At 36.8% G+C, this 17,287-nt stretch overlaps 1 protein-coding gene across 3 annotated transcripts; it reads right to left on the bottom strand.

The window, feature by feature from the left end:
• Positions 1-1,954: 1,954 nt before the first annotated feature.
• C18H3orf14 (chromosome 18 C3orf14 homolog) lies at positions 1,955-17,212 on the bottom strand. 3 transcript variants are annotated; one of them, XM_045530983.1, is made up of 6 exons: positions 17,101-17,212; positions 16,416-16,526; positions 15,717-15,797; positions 14,224-14,347; positions 4,281-4,355; positions 1,955-2,341 (listed from the first exon to the last, which is right to left on the bottom strand). In XM_045530983.1, exons 3-6 carry the CDS (start codon positions 15,767-15,769, stop codon positions 2,210-2,212), a joined length of 384 nt encoding a protein of 127 aa, XP_045386939.1. In that variant the 5' UTR covers positions 15,770-15,797; positions 16,416-16,526; positions 17,101-17,212; the 3' UTR covers positions 1,955-2,209. The 3 variants fall into 3 exon arrangements, with proteins under 3 accessions (XP_045386939.1, XP_045386938.1, XP_045386940.1); XM_045530982.1 differs by having other exon boundaries at positions 15,717-15,800; XM_045530984.1 differs by having other exon boundaries at positions 15,717-15,800; positions 17,024-17,109.
• Between the last annotated feature and the right edge of the window lie 75 nt (positions 17,213-17,287).

Raw genomic sequence — 17,287 nt, forward strand, 5'->3', positions numbered from 1 at the left:
GGTATGAGTAAACAACATTTCTTTTCCCTTCTCTGATTTCTACTAATTGTAGAAAAAATATATACCTTATATATGGTATTCTTCCTTCCTCACAGAAAACAAGGTTTGGAAATTCCTGTGTAAAGCTAATTTGCCATGAGGAATATAGAGCCCTTTAATGGGATATCCAGGTCCCTATGGGAATTTTTTTCAAAAAAAAAAAAAAAAACAGACACCATGTGGTGCAATCTGTTACAGTCTACAAGGCGGAGGTGGGGAGGGGAGCTCTGTAGGGGCCAGGAATAAAGTCATCTCTGGGAGTTTTTGAGGTATTAACTAAAATGGGAAAAATGGTACGGCAGAAGTCTGGAAACACCTTCCCTTCTGCCCTCATTTGTAACCCAAGGCATATTAAACTTTGGCTTCACAAAAAAATTATTTAGCGAGTTAGTCAAATTAGGGGAGAAAAAACCTGAACCTTTTCTGAGATGGTTAAATTGCCATTCATTTTGTATTTTAATCTAACCTACTGGTGATTTAATTTACAGATCTCAAAGGAAGTGTACGCTCAAATATTTGAGGACGTTAACGTATCAACCACTGTGTAATTTTGGAATGTGCCTACTCGCTTGACACAATATTTTACCATCTAACAAATGTTTAGCCTTTTTTTCACTTGACTAAAGAGAAATAAGTTTCACATTGCTTCATTCACCTTCTTATGTGCATATGCTGGGAAAGATTGGATGTTAAAAAAAAAAAACTTCCTCATGTTCCTTTCTACTACATCTAAATCTGTTTACCAATTCAAAGCTGCTAAAAAAACCTGCATTCTCCTGCTAAATCAACTGGATGGCTAGAAACCAAACTGTAATGTAACAAAAAAATTATCAATTTATTTTCATGACAGAACATTCTTGAGAAGGTATAAAATTGTTCTGGTTGCTATGCCAGTTTTCTTTTTTCTTCCTTTTTCTGTCTTCCGTTTTTAAAGGATTTCAGCTTTTAAGCTGATACTTTTTATAGTTATATAACAGTTCTAATATTTTGTGACATTTTGTATTGTGACACTATAGATGAAATTGTCATCGGACTGACACCCTGTGCTGTTTATTCCTTAATTACAACTGTTAACACTGTAGAGAAGTGTGCTAATCTGCCAGCACATATTATGAAAACAACGTTATTGTTACCCACACCAACACCCACTCAACAGGATATTTCCAAGATGGTAGTTTAAAGGAACTTATCAGCACAATGGATGTTTCAGTGTAGTTTTTGTTGTTGTCTTTTCTTAGCTTGTCCATTGTCTTAAAAACATAAACCAGCTTGGGATTTGAACCATTTAATTGTAATGTAGCATAGATAGATACCTTTTACTAGCAGAGACTGCCTCTGTAGTTAGAAAATTATAATTTTTTTTCTAGTGTTCCAGCAGTGGTGGACTGAAGAATCTCAAAGCTGTGTAGGGTTGTGACCCAAAGCTTTCTGACTGACAGTTTTTTCAGAAATAATGAAAATAGAAGGGAGCGGAAAGAGCAAGTTTAAAGATGAAAAGACAAGAGAGGGGTGATTTGCATTCACAGGGTTGGCAATCCTTAAACAACCAAGTCAAAATCCGGTAACCACTCCCAGCTCTAATAGTTCTCCTTTTTCAAAACCATAGTGTTATAGTTCAGTTCTTTCTGTCTCCAGAACTTTTAGGTTTCATTATCTGTGAAGCACAAAATTTTATGAGTTTATTTTCTGGTAAGCAATATTATTTTAAAGCAGTTAAGTGTCACTATCTTTTCATTTGTTAAAAGAAACCATAATAGTAAGCAAAGAACCACCTTGATCCTATACCTTGTCCCCTTAATAAAATAACTAAAAAGTGGAGATTCTAGAAAACTTAAAATCAGAACTTACATAACTGTTTAGAGGAGAATGACTGTAAATTTTTTTTAAAAACACACACTGACTTAAAATGATTTATTTAATAAACTGGCCACCTTTTAATATTAGTTTTGAACATGTCCATGGGTTTGGTAGAAAAGAAATTCATGACCTTGAAATAGTCATAGGTGATAGCCTGAGACTTCCCAGTAGATTCTCATATCTTCACTGCCATTTAGGAGATAATGGAACAACATGAACATACTCAGTTCCTAAAGTCCCTGCAGTCACCTACATAGTCTTTAATATTAAGCTTTATTAAGCAAGTTTTTCGAAGTAGCATGTGAAGAAGTTATCACTGTGCCTCATTTTGAATGCTTTTTTCTGCTTCATTTTGATTTTCGGCATCAATAGGATATGGTGCTCTTCCTAAAAGAAACTGTTCCCATTTGGGAATATGTTCTTCTACTGATGCCCAGTAACGAGTCTGGAAAAAAAAATCCAAAAGTAAAAAAGCATATCAAGCAATTGAACTTGGCTCTTCATAATAGTCTAAATGTTTATTCACTTAAGTGTGTGTGTGCGTGTATACACACACACACACACATATATGTAGAATGCATTTCCTCTACAGAATATTTTATGTTAATTTTAGAAAAAAATCTGGCTACTTACTAGTGTTAATTTTCAAATTTCTCAGTAAAACCAGAGCCTGGCAGAATTACAGGTTTTAAAATTTTATTGTGATTTTACACGCCCTCTTGTGGCCAACTTTGTGATAATTGCCAGTAGTATTACGGCTATACAATTGCTAAATGTTTAATATTCTAAATCCCATACCAAACGATTACCCGTACTGAAATTACTTCAATAAAATTATTAAACATAAATAAATGCTTCAGAATTACATCAAAATATTTGACCTGGGATGAGATCAGGAACTGAAATATAACTAGTATAGTGTAGGACTCAGATAAATTGGACCCTTAATTGTGTGGGAAATATGTATCCACTGTACCTTTTATTTTTATTTCTAGTCCTAGAGAATGGAAGAAATACACTATATCTTTTAAAAGAACATTTTTATATGACAAATTTAATTTTCCCCCATTTTTTTGTATCATGAGAAAATAATATAATTTTTATCATTTTTAATATAACTAGCTTAGAAGATAAGATACTGTGTTGCTTGTCTGACGGTAGGGTAGTGGTCTATAGGCTATAGAAACTCATGCAACACTGCCGTGCTGTATCTAAGAGCTTTGATAGTTTCTTGGGTGACTGCCCTAAGGAGGTCAAAGAGAACTGCCAAAAGCTCTGTGTCACAGGACGGCAATTTATATTAGATCATCACTATCAATCTCATTTTGGGAAATCCAGCCAATGAGTTAGCATTAGAAGAAACACATAATTATTCACTCAAAGCATTAAAAAGTACGGCAGTTGTGAAAGTTGAAAATAGGGATTCTGCGTATCTATACATCTATGTATGTGGTCTGAGAAGCAGCGCAACATACCTAAGAGTAAATGCCATCCTGCTGTGCTACACTAGTTAAGAAACATACCATGTGAGGCCTGTGGCTGGGAGTTTTTCTGCCATTCACAGCTGGATTAACCCCTATTGTGTGGGCCCTGTACGTGCCACAGTAAGGTATTGGAGAATTCAACAAAGAAAAAAACATGCCCAAGGCACAACTTTGTACCAGGTTTTTTCCTATCCTTGATCACTGCCTTTTTTTATTACCCTAGGTGACACAGAAAATTGAGGGGCAAATTCTCAGCCTTTAATTTTGAGTCTATTCATATCCCTGGCTGGGCAGAAAACAAAATTGTATTTGGAAAAGGTCATTAGAAATATAAAATGAAACTATTCTGTATGTAGTAAGTTTCCATTCATCACCAACACATTCATATACAAAATATAGTTTATTTTTGCCAACTATCTTCCCAATCTGTTCTTGAACTGAGCAAAATAAAATAGACAACAGCCATACTATACTGTATGATAATATGCATTTAAATAGCTTTGGTTCAATTTTTGGTGAAAGGACTAAACTGCTACTTCTAATATCAGCCAGCAGGAAAAGTTATTGGGTTAGGCATGTTGTCATCTTAAGATTTAGTGCATACTGTCTGTGGTGGCTTAACAGAATAGTTGTTTCTAAGTGACGAGATGAAGCCACACAAATCTTTATAAAATTTTCACTTGACAACATTTTTTAAAATCAAGATACTTCTCAATTACCTTCTATATATAAAGCATGGTACTGTGGACATATAAATATCAATTAAACACATCTTTACTTAATTGAATAAATAAATCTGGGAAATACATATAATTATTGTTTAACTTAATATACGCTACTAACAAAACAGGATCTCTTTTTTTCCTTAAGATTCCTCTCTTTGTTCCTTAATCTTCTTACCTCAAGAGAAACCACCTCAGGCTGTGGAATTGGGTGAATCCTGGTCTCTAGAGACTTTTCTGCTGCTTCTATATCCTGTAACAGATATATCAGCATTTTATAATCAAAGTGTATTTGTATAATACAAATGACACCTCTAGTAGAAATATCTGTATCCTAAATCACTCAACTCTTCTCTGGATATATGGTTTGAACTGATGGGACACAGAGGTAGGAGAATTGATCATTAACCCATTTCAAATAAAGAGTACAGCGTTTCTTATTTTAACATAGAAGGAGGTGTGGTCCTTCTAAGATCTGGCTTTTCACTTTGAATAGCTAGTAAATGCCAGTAATTCATGGCAAAAAGAGCTTCCTCTAAAACTGCTCAGAGCATTAATTTAGCTCTAAAATCACCTAAAAACAACCAGATGGATAATTCAGATATAAAAACAGTTAACATACGCAGACTCACCCTGTGTTAACCTTAAAAGTGAAGAGTTCTAGTCTCTCCAGATGATGCAAATGGTATATTAATGGCACACATTTCACTTGTTCAACATTTCATTTTAAAATTTTATATGTATGCAAATATTCTAAACATTTAAAAGAAGCTCAATGAGGTACCTCAGTACTTTGTGACAAGAATCTTTTCACTATACCATCTAGATTTTTTTAGTACTAGATTTCTAAGTTAATTTCCATGGCAAGTTTTACTGCTAGGTAGTGTATCACTCAGCTGAGGGCATTCAAGCACTATGTATTGATTTGTAGTTGAACTTGTAGATGTGTGTATTTTCTCTTGTGGTTGTATTAATAAAAACACCAGGCTAACTAAACCGAATTCATACCCTGGTAAAGATTTTTACCCTAACACATACTTGAAGCACATGCCCAGAAATGTAGGACTCTGTAAGCTGTTACTGAAACGTTTGAGCCCCATTTAATAAATGCTCCCCAAATCAGCTCGCATGTTGTGTTCTGCCCCCTCATTATGTTTGCCAAGTTCACAGCAGCCTCGGTCAAAGGCCATATAAATCTTGTCTCTACTTTGAGCTTAGTGACTTGAGAGAAAAGTGAAAGTCCTCTGATCCATGTACAAGCACTGGAGCAATCTAAGTAGAGGGCTGTTGGACAGACGGAGAGAGATGGAAAAGGGCGTGGGAGTGGGGTGTGAAGAAGCCAATGCTGAACAGGAGAAAAGAAATAGCAGATGGTAGCGGCGGGAGCAAGGAATGGGTGTGAAATGTAAAAGGGAAAAACAGGAAATTCCCTAAAGGGACTCCCCAAAGTTGCACAACCATTAATGCACCTGCTGTCTAGAGGAAGTTGATTTGAAGGGAAAAAACCATCAATTTAGGGATAAGAGGCCGATCTATTAGCATGTCTATCCCACACCAGAAGTTTACAGCTAAGATGCATGCTAAAGAGCTTTTGATGCCCATACTACAACAGATGCAGAAGCCTAATAACTTCTCTGTGATTACACTGGATTTTACAAGGTCCTGGAAAAATTATTTTTTACTTTTATAAATCAAAACACAAATAGAATAATCACAACCCCAATATGTCATTATTCTAATAACAGTTACAAAGTTATTGTTAGTGGCAGATCTAGGTGCCACCAACATTGTAGATGAATATTATAAACATTTTTCTTGAAGACCAGAAAATAAGGATGCTGAATATCTATCGCAGAAGAGCAGATTTGTGAGCAGAAGAGCAGACATGAGTAGGGGACATGTGGTCTGGTAAAGCAAGCCTGTGGTTAGACACTTGACTGTCATCTCTACAGCATTTTGGCTAAGGATTATGACTCTTCTGAAAAACTTCTTCCTGAGCTGAAGTGATATTTACTTACCTCTCTCATTCCTACTTCTCTTTCTCTTCAGCTGGCTCATTTTTCTCTCATTGCTCCTAAGCGTGGGCTTGCTTAAGATTTGTGACATCTGTCCTCATATTTTTACTTTCTCTCTGTCAAGATTATCTCTTATCTAGCTTCAACTACCTTCTACAGTACAGGGATGGCTAACCTTTCCAGCCCTTATTTCTCAACCTAATAAAACTAAGCTCATCTTATTTCTAACAATGTATTTCTTTTTTTTTTTTTTGAGACAAAGTCTCGCTCTGTTGCCCAGGCTAGAGTGCCATGGCATCAGCCTAGCTCACAGCAACCTCAAACTCCTGGGCTCAAGCCATCCTCCTGCCTCAGCCTCCCAAGTAGCTGGGACTACAGGTGCACGCAACCAGACCTGGCCAATTTTTTCTATTTTTAGTAGAGATGGGGTCTCACTCTCGCTCAGGCTGGTCTCGAACTCCTGACCTCAAGTGATCCTCCTGCCTTGGCCTCCCAGAGTGCTAGGATTATAGGTGTGAGCCATTGCACCCGGCCTCTAGCAATGTATTGAACAAATGATAGTGGGAATTCTATTCACCCAGATACCTGTGCTGTATCCTCTATCTTTACCTCCTCTTATTCTCTGCTGCTTAAAATTTCAAAGCTCTATAGATCGTTCCTTCGGGAATGTCTCTTCTAGCCTTTCCATTTCATTCCCAATACTATGATCTTCTTATTACACTTATTCATTCAACAAATACTTGCTGAGTGCTTACTCGAACTCATGCCTAAAGTATATCTCGTTTTACTTCAATCCATATCTAACATGGGATTGATTAGTTTTTCTAAAGAACTACTTTAAATATGTCCTTCCCTACACTAAAAAAAATCATCAATACCTACCACATAGAGAATAAAGTGTGAGTTCCTTAGCTTGGCTGAAAAAAAAATCTCTGCAATTAGATCTTGGCCTTTTGTAGTAAGTTATATCCTAACACTTCCATATAAAAATCTTTCCTTTAGACTATATGCTGCCAGAAGGTAAGGACTATGTCCTATACAACCTTTATGTATCTGAGTATCTAACAATGCAGGGTATATAGTAGGTATCTAAATATTCACTAAATGAATAAATTGAAGATGTCAAAGTTTCCCGAGTATAAACTACTAAAAACTTTAACAACAACAAAAAAAGGTATCCAAGGTGGGGACAGGAAAAAGGGGAGAAAATGAGAGATGAGACTTATGTGACTACACCTTGTTACTTGGTTTTATAGATTTACCACCAGACCATTTAACATATTATATAGTTATAGAACAAATAAGAAGTAATCCCCCCAAATTGGAAACTAAATGAAGCAAATCTAACTATTATCTAGTTGGTGGCATAACCACACAGAGAAGAACTACATCAAAGAGTCTTAGAATGTAGTATTGACTGGACATCCCCAGTGGGTTATGCCCTAGAGACAAAAAGAATTGTAAAAGTATCTTACTGAAAACCATTTTCAATAATCATATTGTTGATGATAGTGATTCTCTGGACACTAAGATTTTTGGTGTGAGAAAAAGAAGAGGCACAAGATCAATGATTTTAAGAAACTTGGAATCTCATAATTGGATTGGAAGTACTGATATGAGCTCTTGATATATTTTATCTTAAAAAACAAAAAAAACAAGTTGCAATAAACACCCCAAGTGCCCAGATTGAGGGCTCTAAATATATTTCCTGCCAAAAGGAACCAGGGCTCCTTGGAGCAATGGCCAGTTCCAGGTCTGGGCAACAAATGCACACAATGAGCCTGGAAGAGTTGATCACATCAGAAAGAAAGGAAACTATCAAAGAGTGTTGGGATCATGTCACAGGCATTCAGGAGCTAACTTGAAGAGGCTTCCACTTGGAAAAAATGGGACAATCTGAGCATAAGTAAGAATAAAAATTGCAAGGGATCAAAACAATTCAGATCCAGATAAATTAAAAGCCAAACAAAACACTTTATTGGCTACCTTTAGAGGATTCTAGACAACCAATTATTTTGAAAACCATAGGGAAAGAATCAAGCACTAATCATACTTTTTCCCATATGAACTGTACTTCAGTGTAACCAAGTGAGGGATGAGAGGATTATCTTCATATAAATAAACAGCAATTAAATGAGCAGGAATAAAAGAATATATATGTAGTTTATGAGACAGGGTCTTACTCTGTTGTCCAAGCTAGAGTGCAGTGGTGCAACCATAATAGCTCACCATCACCTTGATCTCTTGGGCTCAAGCAATCCTCCCACCTCAGCCTCCCCAGTTGCTAGGACTACAGGCATGTGCCACCACACCAGACTAGGTGTTTTGTTTTGTTTGTAGAAATGGGGTCTTGATATGTTGCGCAGGCTGGCTTCAAACTCCTGGCCTCAAGCGATCCTCCTGCCTCAGCCTCTCAAAGCACTGGGATTATAGGAATGAGCTATTCTTTTACATGAATAAAAGAATGTGAGTATCACTTTTTGCAACCACTAATGAACATACCTAGGCAGTGATCATCAATGACTGCCAACATTCCAAAATGAGAGACAACAAGGCATTATGTTTTCTTCCCCAAAACACTGAATCTGAATCTGATCAGACTTCTATGTCTGTACGGTTAAAATGGTAGCCATTAGCCTCATGTGGCTGCAGAGCGCTTGAAGTGTGGCAACTTCGAATTAAGATGTGCTGTACGTGAATTTTGAAGGCTTAGTAGGAAAAAAGAATATAAAATATTTAATAACTAATTTTTTTCCTTAAAGCCAGTCAAATTTAGCAGTGGGATGTTGTATAGCAACTTTAGTGACACTAATATTAGTAAGTTCTGATAACCCACTACCATCAGATCAACCTAATTGTTAATTTTTATAGCAACTTTTAAAATATTTTGTATGTCTCATAAGATGTTATTAAAAGTAATTTTAGGCTGGGCGCGGTGGCTCACGCCTGTAATCCTAGCACTCTGGGAGGCCGAGGCGGGAGGATCGCTTGAGGTCAGGAGTTCGAGACCAGCCTGAGCAAGAGCGAGACCCTGTCTCTACTAAAAATAGAAAGAAATTATATGGACAGCTAAAAAATATATATATAGAAAAATTAGCCAGGCATAGTGGCACATGCCTATAGTCCCAGCTACTCGGAAGGCTGAGGCAGGAGGATTGCTTGAGCCCAGGAGTTTGAGGTTGCTGTGAGCTAGGCTGACGCCACGGCACTCTAGCCCAGGCAATAGATCGAGACTCTGTCTCAAAAAAAATAAAAGTAATTTTACCTGTTTTTTTTGACTTTGTTAAAAGTGGTTACTATAAAATTTAAAATTACATATGTGCTCACATTATATTTCTGTTGGACAGCACAGCTCTAGATCTGTCAGTTTATAGGAATTATAGGGAACAGAGGGAATTTGCTAAGTGATACCTCAGTGTTGTAATTAGCAATATCCAGACTGGGAAACTCTAGAGGACAAACGACCTAATCCCAAAACAAAGAAAAGGGAAAAAAGCACAGGGGGAGCTTTTAGAGTCTTATCAATCAATTACAGTGTTAGATTTTACTTGGATTCTCATTCAAACAAATGTAAAAACATGCATATAAAATTAATCAGGGAAATTTGAACTATGATTAAATATTTGAAGAATTACTGGTAATTTCTTAGATTGATAATAGTATTGTGATTTTGCTTAAAATAGTTCTGATCTTTTAGTGATATACAGTGAAATATATACAGTGATGTATATTGAAATAGTTATAGATGAAACAATATGATTTCTGGGGATTACCTTCAAAATAACTTGAGGGGTTGAGGGGAGGGGATGAGGCGTATAAATGAAACAAGATGGGGGCTGTGTTTTGATAATTATTAAATCTGGGTGCTAAGTACATGGAAGTACATTCTTCTAGTCCCTCTTCTACATAGGCTTGAAATTTTTCATGACAATTTTAAAAAGTTTCCAATGTGAATGGTGGTGTAACTGTTACTGTGTGGCAGGATTCAAAAGGCTAAATGAGTTGACTCACCATAAGGAAAGGTAAAACATGAGCACAAAAAGTCATGTGCTGAGATCTCTTTCTCTCCCTGTCCCTACATAATCCCCTACCTCCCAAACTAGCGATATATTAGCATATATCTCACTTTAAAGATATACGGTGAATGCAGCTATGGCCAGGCTGGTTTTAATCTTTTAATCTGCTGGAGGGCCAACTTCTGGGATAAAAAAAATAAGATACTCATGAGATAAAGCGTCACTGGTACAAGAAACAGATAAGTATTAAAGGAGAAATATGCCTTAATCCTGACTAGGGATCCTGCCTTATTCTTCAGTGAATTGGAGAAAAGTGGAGAGAGGTGTTCAGGTAAGTCTGGCCGTCTTGGGTGGCAGTGTTTAACTGTCATCTGCCCTGTGAAGACTTCTCCAGTGGAAGCACTTGCTAGAGTGCTTTCCCATCCCTTCGTACCATAGAGTCTCTGGCTTCCTCACGAGATAATGTTACTTGCCACAGAATTTTTCTGTATATGACTAAATTTTCTGGCAGGTAAGGGTGGAGAGATGACAGTTTATATCATGGAAGTATTTATATAAAAAATTATCTTTTCTAAATCCATACCAATTGTGTTTATGTCCTTACAAGGCAAATAAATCCTGTTTTATTAATACTGACAGGAAAAATCACTCAGCCCGTGTTTTCAAAGTTCACTATCTTTTATAGATAGTTACTGAGGGCTGAGTGTGAGTTTTCTTCACTGCTTATATTCACATCGATTCATTTACTAGTATGTTTGAATATTTGATGGAATTAGTCTCTTTTTTATTGTTCCTTTTTTAAAAACATTCTTTGGTATTAGATATTCTTGCTAGTTTATTTTTCCAAATGAATTTACAGAAATTTGATTGAGTTCAATGCTAATTTAATGAGATTTTCTTTTTTAAATCTAAAAATAATTTTGTGACAGCTGATTTAGAAAAATAATAGTCTCCCTAGTCAGGATTAAGGCATACATCTCTTTTTAAGTTTTCTTTTAAATCTCCCATTTTAGTGTAATAATTGCTTTTCTACCAATCATGTATAGCCCCTCGTTAAGAGCATTCCCAAGTATTTTAGGATTTGATAGCCAATGTGAATATGATCTGTTGCATTTTCCAGCTGTATGTGTAGGATTGCTATTGATTTTTGTACCTTTTATCCATTAATTTTACTAACCATATCATTTCAAAATGCTAGAGTTTTAGCTTCCTTTTCAAAAGTTAAAGCTCAGGATGGGCATGGTGGCTTATGTGTGTAATCCCAGTGCTTGGAGAGGCCAAGAAGGGGGAGGATCACCTTGAGTTTGAGACCAGCTTGGGCAACAGAGTGAGACCCCCATCTCTAAAAAAAAAAATTAGCTGGGCATGGTGGCTCATGCCTATAATCCCAGCTACTGGGGAGGCTGAGGCAGAAGGATTGCTTTAACCCAGAGTTTGAGGCTACAGTAAGCTATGATTGCACCATTGCACTCCAGCCTGGGTGACACAGTGAAACTCTGTTTAAAAAAAAAAAAAAAAAGTTAAAGCTCCTTCCCTTTTAATGTTCATTTTATTGGTCAGAAGATCTAAATAAATAAGGTCATATAATGGATGTTAATAGAAGTCATTCTTATTTTGTTACTATCCTTATAGGAATGCTTTCAAGTTTTCCTGGAACACTTTTTAAAGTGTATGCTGTATTTCTAAAGTAACCATCCTAGAGGTAACTTAACCTGTTCTTGATAAGGATCATTAGGAGTCGTTACCCTATGGTTTCCTCATCTTTAAGTTAAGGAATTAGCCCAGATGAGTGGTTTTCACATTTCCTTAGAGCCAGCTGGGCAGGCAAGGAAAGGATGGACAGGTAGGGCTTTGGGCCAAAGCAGGTCCACTTTTATCTATTTTACATCTTTGAAAAAAGTTTTGATGCTTAAAAAAAATTGGAAACCTTTAGATGAGAATCTGATCCAATATATATATTTTTTAAAGTCTCTTCCAACTCAAAATTCTATAATTAAGTCCTATTTATTTTAACTTCACAATGACCACAATGAAAATTATTTCCAAAGGTTAAAAAAATAGAAAAAGCAAGATAAAAAAATTACATATACAAATATTCAAAGAATGCCAAAAAAAATAATAAAAGACAGGGAAGAGACTACATCTTTAGCAGCATGCATTGTGTCTGCAGTGTGAGAGGTGCTCAATAAACATTTATTAAAGTACTGAAAGAAAATATATAAAAATGTACTAATTTTTAGATGGGTGGATGATATCGGTATGCTATTTCATCTTCTTTACCCTTTCATATTTTTTTGTAGTGAGAATATATTATTTTTATAAGCAGGGAAAAAAATACCATACCAAATTGAAGTCTCAACTATGAAACCAAGTTCATTATCTTCCTTATGTATATAACAATGATTTCTTAGCTACCCATCTTAACTCCAGTGTCTCCATTCTTGAAATCACTGTGCATCTAAATAGCAAATGAGTCTTTCTTTACTACCCACTCATTTGGTTCTTAAATAAGTCCATATTTTTCTTTTGCTTAGCCATTTTCAGTACTCTCTTTTCTCTACACATCAAGTCTCAACTTCTTTGGTCCCACAACAAATATCCAATCTTGTTTCCTGTGAATTTCCAAGCTAGTTAGCTCACACTCCCATGATCATTAACAGGGCCATTCATTCTTCTGGTCTTGGCTCTTTTGTAAGAATCCAACAGTATGCCTTGCCTTCTGCCTATCTAAGCACAGCTCAAGCTTTGCTTCCTCTCTGAGATCTCTCAGAATATTCTAGCTCTCCAAGATTTTTTTACTCTTATTCTATCGTCCTGAATCTGTTCCATGTAATTTAATGTTTGATCACATAAAGTCTCAGAGTTCTTGACATCAAGGAGCTTTCAACCTTCTATCATCAACTAAGCCTGTAATCTCCTTTATATCAAGAACTCCGATTTGTACTTATTTTGTTGTTCCCACTTTCTGTCCAGAACTAGCTCAATAGTAAGGACCCTCTGAGCAGTCATCAAATACTTGTTCATTAAAAGGAAAACACTTGAAAACCAAATATCACATCCCTTGCTGCAGGTAGGTAGCAGTCAAGCCTTCTAATTTAGTGTTTCTAACTTTTCAGAGCAAATTCCAGATTACCCTATATATTTCCATTTAAAAATAAATATTGCTAACACCATTGGGCAAGTAAGACATATGGCAATATAGAATGCTTTGGTAGCACTATGGCTGTGACTTAAATTACTGTGGATCAAACTGCCAGAAGCTGAGAAGATAACTGAATTTTCCTCTTCCTTTATCCTCTAGTGAGGACAGAAGATAACTATATCATGCCTATCGATGAAAATATTTAACAATAAAAACTGAAAACACTGCTTTATAACTTAAATAATATAGTCTTACTACCAAATGTTTTAGTCATAGACTCTCTTGGAAGCTTGAATGGAAGCAAACTTTAGGGTTTTAATTATGGATGAAGCCATACAATTCTGGAAGCAAAGTATAACAAGCAGCCAAAAATGTTACACATATGATTTTACTCCAAATGGGCACATTGGCCAAATGGTGAGGCCCCGCACAATCACACACTTTGACCACCTCCTCCATAACCATCAAGAGGGATCTGGGAAATCTGTTATCCTAGATATGAATTCTATGTGTTGACTGTGGCACCAGTAGGGCAAAATCAAATTGTTCTTGTTTTTATGATGTTTGATAGTTTTGAGTTGGATCTAACTACATTACAGGTATTTAATGGTCTATCAAGATCTCCCTTCAAATAAAAGAAGACAAGATGAAAAAGTGCATCTTCTATTTCTTCTTGCACAAAGGTGACCTTAAAATTCCTGTAGTCACTGCTTTTCTGGTTGACTGAAAACATTTAGCTTAAGAAAACTTTAATTTTTTTTCATTTTAAGAAATGAGAATCTATATGCTACTTATCCATCTAACATGGGTTTACAAAAAAGATGCTGCATCATTAATTCTACTTATTACTCAGAACAGAGAAATTATATAAATCAAAATTATAAAATTCAACTAAAATGTTCTTGGAACGGTGAGAAAAATCTCTATACCCAAGTCATAGAAACTTACCTTTAAAAGACTAAGGTTCCTTTTAAAAGCACTCTCAGCTGCTTGCAGCTGAGATGCCTTTTCTGTGTTTTGATCTCCAAGTTTATTCTTCATTTGTTGAAGTAACATTAATCTTTGAGATACTCTAGAAAAATGAAGATTATATAAAGTTAAAGGAAAAAGCAAACATTTTATTGCCTGACCAATATAAAAAATTCATTTCTTAATTGCACTTCAACTCTAACCTAGTAAAATCAATTACTATGTCAACTAAGAAGACAGTGAAAAGCAGGTAGTTCAGTAAGTCTTAAGTCAATCTGGATAAAAATATGTTTATTTTCATTAACATATTCTTTATATATGCCATAAGTACATGCTTCCGTTTTTTAGCCTCTCTGGTCTTTTGAAATTATTTTAGAGTGTTGAAGATATGTTTTAATTTTTGGTGAAAATGCAAACTGTAATACATATCCCTTTGTACACATAGTTATATATACCTCCCGACACACATACATTGATATAACTTGCTATATGAAACCTTCTGCTTAACACTTCAGTACCCCTGAATCTCATGTTACACATTTAGAATTGTGCTAAACTTCCATATGTTTGAAGAAGCAATAAAAATATTTTTTTCCTCTTTTTCCAAGGGAAAGATGATAGTTTGATATATGAGTGAGAAGCTGTGTATATGTATGCATACTCACAACAAGGTAAAACAGTAATTGAAGAAAGATATAAAAAGTTGTAAGTAAATTCTCAACTACTTTGTTATATATAATATACTTTAAAAGCTTCTTGTTGGTCAAATGCGATTTTACAAGGTTTTGGTCCTCTTAAATGATTAATAAGAAAATATGTCAGATGATAAAAAAAATACATAAGTGGTATACATAACAGTTAAACCATTTCCCAGACAGTTGTGGAGGTTCTCAAGACTGGGCTGTCTTGAAAGTAGAACTAAAAACCTGGGTCTTTGAACAGTCATTTTTTCTGTAAGGAAAATATCTTAGAATCCAAGGAACAGGGCCTCCTAATTAATTAAAGAAAAAAATTTGCAAGCTCGTAGAGGAGGAAAATGGTTAATATTAAATGTAAGAGCAGGACTGGCTACACAATTTGCAGGGTTCAGTGCAAAATGATTTGAAACTGTGTCATTAGAGCATTAAACCAAGTGCAGAGCCTGTGACCGTAGAGGTCACATACCCATCAAGCCAGCCCTGGGTAAGAGGCTTAAAGTCCATTCAATACCAAAGTGAAGCCTAGAAAGGGTGAGAGAAGGGCAAATTTATCTAGATATTAGTAACCAAAAATAAGAAGATATAGGACATAATTATACCTTTTAATCTTGGTTATTCTTAAAAGACAGTGAAATTCCTTAACACTAAAATCTCTTAAGAGTCAGAAAATTAAAATGACACACTTTTAAACATTTGTCTTCTTGTGCACACAGCATTTCACTAATAAAGCCAGTATAATTTCCATATTTGAATTATCCTTTTAAAAAAACTTACATTTCTTCATGTCTTTTAGAAAGGCGAATTTCTTGAACAAACAAGGACGTCATCTTTAATCAAAGCAGTGTTATAAGCTTTCTGCTAAATAATGAAAATATTTAAAGTCACTTCTACCACATGTCCTCAGCTTTGCAACATTTGATTACTTTAGTACCTCAACCCACTGGTTCTCTCAGAAGGGAAAATAAAACTTAAGATGAAGTAAGGTATAATATGAGAGAATGTAAGTAAACTCATTTTTTATTCAGGATGCATAGTTTTTCATATGCCAGATGCATCTAAGAACACCATGAATCAGGTAAATTCAACATATTTCACAATTTCCTCTCCTTTTTTCCCCCCCAGACTCTAACCTTAATCAGAATTAAAAACAAACAAGCAGCTGGTACTAAGACAAGTAAACATTTTATTGTATCAACAGACAGAAAAAACATCCACTCTGTAAAATTCAACACAGGAAGACCATCCCTTATGCATGTGCACACACACACAGAAAAGCAAACAAGTATGAGAACCAACTGGAAACTCACGGTCTTTCCTTTATTGGAAAACTGCCCAGTTCTACCATGTCTCTTCCAAATAGGAAAGTATTTTTCATTAATAACTTCGAGCAAAAGCACAATTAGGTACCCTCGTCTTACCCTGGCTGCTCAGCACTCAGTCATCTGTGCACACTTTAACCATAAGCAAGCTCACCTTGGCTAAAGAGACTGGGCCAGTACAGACAGAGGTCCAGTGAAGTGTTCTGAAGGCCCCAAGCCCGAAGGCAAATCATCTGGCTGGGTGCAAAAGCTGAAGGTGCTTGCCCTAAGGAAGAAGACAGGAATGAAATTCTTTCTTGGAATGAGGCTCTCCTAACTTTTACGAAATTAAACACTGATTGTCTGTTAACTGCCCGAGTGTGCGGCGGACAGCGCACACCTACTGAGTGCAGGGCGCCGGACCCGGCCAGGGGAAGCGACACACCGCCCTGCCCTCGTCAGGTTTCCTCCTCCAGGCGCGGCTGTCTTCTCTTCAGCACCGAGGACAGCAATCGCCGCCAGGCTTGCCCTCAAGGGTCTAATTACAGATACTCTCCCAAAAGGTCGGGGCAAGCCAGTCCTCGCCGCCTTCCTGTCAGTTTCGTTTTGCAACGGAGCCGATCAATGCGGCGTTAAGGAAGTCCCGGAAAGTCAGCTCCTGGTAACTTTGCTGTGAGCCTCGCCGCCAGCAGTTCGGACAAAACCCGAGACCAATTCTCCCCTTTGAACCGAAGATCCGCACCGTCCCATCTGCCCTCTGGCTGCCCCACCGCTCGCTTATACCTGAAAGACTCATTAACTTTCCTCATCACTCCGGCTCTTCACCTTAACGACATCCTCCCCACCGGCCCGGCACGCACCTGCGAGGCCGTCGCATGGTCAGGGCACCCCCCGCAGTCGGACCTCACTCCGGGAGCCAGCCTCGGAGTTCTTCCGGGAAGGCGCTGGTTACGGCGCCGGCGCTCGGGCCTCAGCGCAGGCCTGGGCGTGGTCACGCCACCATCTTTGCGCACGCGCGAGGCCGGTGACGTCATCGCAGCTTTATAA

This window comes from Lemur catta, chromosome 18, assembly GCF_020740605.2.
Source record: "Lemur catta isolate mLemCat1 chromosome 18, mLemCat1.pri, whole genome shotgun sequence".
Classification (NCBI taxonomy): Eukaryota; Metazoa; Chordata; class Mammalia; order Primates; family Lemuridae; genus Lemur; species Lemur catta.